The 3,333-nt window shown below is 39.7% G+C and overlaps 1 protein-coding gene across 1 annotated transcript; it reads left to right on the top strand.

The window, feature by feature from the left end:
- Nucleotides 1-896: 896 nt before the first annotated feature.
- On the top strand, nt 897-2,828 carry LOC107824883 (polyphenol oxidase E, chloroplastic-like). The gene has a single exon (XM_016651693.2). It carries the CDS (start codon nt 922-924, stop codon nt 2,707-2,709), a length of 1,788 nt encoding a protein of 595 aa, XP_016507179.1. The 5' UTR covers nt 897-921; the 3' UTR covers nt 2,710-2,828.
- Nucleotides 2,829-3,333: the final 505 nt, after the last annotated feature.

The following is a 3,333-nucleotide window of genomic DNA, read 5'->3' on the forward strand; positions in this document are numbered from 1 at the left end:
AGAGTGTGAGCGAGAAAGAAAATTATATATCTTATGTATCAGTTGTCCCTATAAATGGTTAGAACTCCCCTTTATATACAAATGGAGTTCTATATATGGTACAATTCTAATGACAGAGGGGAATCTCATGATTAACTAAACAACAGTTCTTGATTCGATCCGTTCCGAGATTTTCGCCATGATCTTCGACCAGTCGCGGATATCTCGCTTTTCCGTTATTACGCTATCTTCGGTATTGCTCGATGCCTGTCTCGTTTGGTCTCGATTGTTGTCGGCCTGGTGCCTCAAATCCAGATCTCGGTACCTTGTCTTTGTGCCTCGATCCGATCCACTTCGGAGTCTCCCTTCGATGCAAACTCCCGGTCTCGGTCAAACAGTAAAATCGGTTGGGCCCAATTTTAACAATATACAATATACAATGAATTTAAGTGATTTATTTTCTTAAATCTTTACTTAATAAATAAATAAATATACTGAGTTGGAAAACACTAAGTGAGTACGCAAAAAATGGCATGGAAAGATTTCTACGTAAGCATAGATTTTTTTTGTTTTTGTTTTGTGTGTGTGTGTGGGGTAGGTTACTAGCGTACAAAACGTATGATCAAATCATCAAATTCGGAAAGTTTGACTTGTAAGAGAGAACATGATAAACAATATCCAGACATGCAAGGTTAGAATAGGTAGATTTTTATAAATATCTTAGTTGTTATTTTGTTCTTTAGCGTATACCTTAGCTAGCCCTTCATGGACATGTAAGGTTAGAAACGCGATAGCCTTTGTTTCTTGATACTTTCATGTTTGTTTTTCTCTTTTTATTGCATGAAAAGCATAAGAATAATCAGCCGCGTGCTTCACGTGTACCATTGCCTGTTGTGCATAAATAGTTTGAAACCTTTCACTGCAAAAGCACTCATCCCAGCAATGGCTTCTTCTTCTACTCTACCTTTATGCACCAGCAAAACTCCCTTTTCTTCCTCCGCCGCCAAATATTTATTTGCAAAACCCTCTCAGCTTTTCCTCAATGGAAAACGTAACCAAAGTTTCAAGGTTTCATGCACGGGCGAGCATGATGGAAACCTTGACGCAATTAAAGAAGGAGTTGTTGACCGAAGGATTGTCCTTTTGGGTTTAGGAGGGCTGTATGGCGCAGCTAATCTTGTGCCATTAGCCTCTGCTGCTCCCGTACCACCCCCCAATCTAAACTCATGTGGAACGGCCACGATAACGGATGGTCCAGCTGTACCATATAGTTGTTGCCCCCCTAAACCGGATGATATGGACAGCGTTCCATATTACAAGATCCCTCGCATGTCCAAGCTTCGTAAGCGGCCCGCTGCCCAAAACGTGACTGAGGAGTATATAGCCAAGTACCAGTTAGCCACTAGTAAAATGAAGGAATTAGACAAAGACCAACTTGATCCTCTTGGCTTCAAGCAACAAGCTAATATCCATTGTGCTTATTGCAACGATGCTTACACAATGGGTGACAAAAAGTTGCAAGTTCACGAATCGTGGCTTTTCTTCCCATTTCATAGATGGTACTTGTATTTTTACGAGAGAATCTTAGGCTCCCTCATCGATGATCCAACTTTTGCTCTGCCATATTGGAACTGGGACAATCCAAGCGGCATGCGTTTGCCTTATATGTTCGATGTCGAAGGTTCTTCCTTGTACGATGCAAGACGTAATCCACATGTCCGTAATGGAACCATAATCGATCTTGGTTTTTTCGGTGATGAAGTCAAAACTAATGAACTACAGATGATAACTAACAACTTAATTCTAATGTATCGTCAAATGATAACTAACGCTCCATGCCCGCTGTTGTTCTTCGGAGAGCCTTATAGATTCGGATCTAATCCCGAACCTGGGATGGGAACCATTGAAAACATCCCTCACAATCCGGTCCACATTTGGACTGGTACTGTGCGGGGGACGGATTTGGGTAATGGTGCGAAATCATACGGTGAGGATATGGGTAATTTCTACTCAACTGCTTTAGACCCAGTTTTTTTCTGCCACCACGCCAATGTGGACCGCTTGTGGAATGAATGGAAAGCACTAGGAGGGAAAAGAAGGGATCTAAGAGACAAAGATTGGTTAAACTCGGAGTTCTTTTTCTACGATGAAAACCGCGACCCATGGCGTGTGAAAGTCCGAGACTGTTTGGACAGTAAGAAGATGGGGTATGATTACGAACCGACAGCCACACCATGGCGTAATTTTAAGCCAGGGAAAAAGAGCACAGCGGGCAAGGTGAATCCAAGTTCAGTTAAGCCAGCCAGCAAGGTATTCCCACTCTCAAATCTGGACAGAGCCATTTGCTTTAGTATAGAGAGGCCAGCTACATCAAGGAGTCAGCAGGAGAAAGATGAATTCGAGGAGATCCTAACATTCAAGGGTGTAAAGTATGATGATAGCAAGTATATAAGGTTTGATGTGTTCCTCAATGCAGACAAGACTGTGAATGCAGATGACATTAACAAGAGAGAGTATGCAGGGAGCTATACCAGCTTGCCACATGTTCATGGACCTAATAATGCCACTCATGAGTTTAAACCAAAAGAATTCAATCTAGCCATCACTGAACTGCTTGAGGACTGTGGTTTGGAAGATGAAGACATTATTGCGGTAACTGTGGTTCCAAAGAAGGGGGGCGAAGTAGTCAGCATCCACAGTGTGGAGATTGTACTTAAGGATTGTTACTAATTAATTAAGTCCAAATTTATGTATGTTATAAATATCAAATATATAAATAAACGTCTTCCCTTCCGATCCGATCCTAGGTTTTAATCGTCTTGGAATAAAACATTTGTGTTTCAAGGCAATTTTTTCATTTCATCCTTTCTGTTTTTCTAATTTCATAACTCGTAATATCGATCATGCATGTGTACAATGAAACAAGAAATTAAGCACAAATCTTGTCCTAGTGCCGTCAAAATTAAAGTGGAGCCTCATCTTTTAATTTTGATGATTTTCTCCCCGGACAACGTTACTACTAAGGTTATATCTTTTTCGTAAGGATTTAGTTATACATTTTGATATAATTAATAAAACGTTTTTAAGCTATGAGTGAATTTTACCTTTACCTTGATAGTATGTTAGTTACTTCATCCGTTTCAATTTAGATGAGGTAGTTTGACTCGTCACGGAGTTTAAGAAAAAAAAAACTTTTGAAACTTTTGGTCTTAAAAACTTAAGGGGTAAAAGCTTTGTGAAGTCATGGCATTTGCGTGATTATAAAAGCTTCTCATTAAGTATAAATTAGGTAAAATGAAGAGTTTAAAGTTGAATTATTTGCAAATTTAGAAATGTGTCATTTATTTTGGAACA

This window comes from Nicotiana tabacum, unplaced genomic scaffold (assembly GCF_000715075.1).
Source record: "Nicotiana tabacum cultivar K326 unplaced genomic scaffold, ASM71507v2 Un00003, whole genome shotgun sequence".
NCBI classification, from domain to species: Eukaryota; Viridiplantae; Streptophyta; class Magnoliopsida; order Solanales; family Solanaceae; genus Nicotiana; species Nicotiana tabacum.

Bases quoted from the DNA above. Each gene is read 5' to 3' on its own strand.
- LOC107824883 (XM_016651693.2), top strand. From the start codon at position 922: ATGGCTTCTTCTTCTACTCTACCTTTATGCACCAGCAAAACTCCCTTT.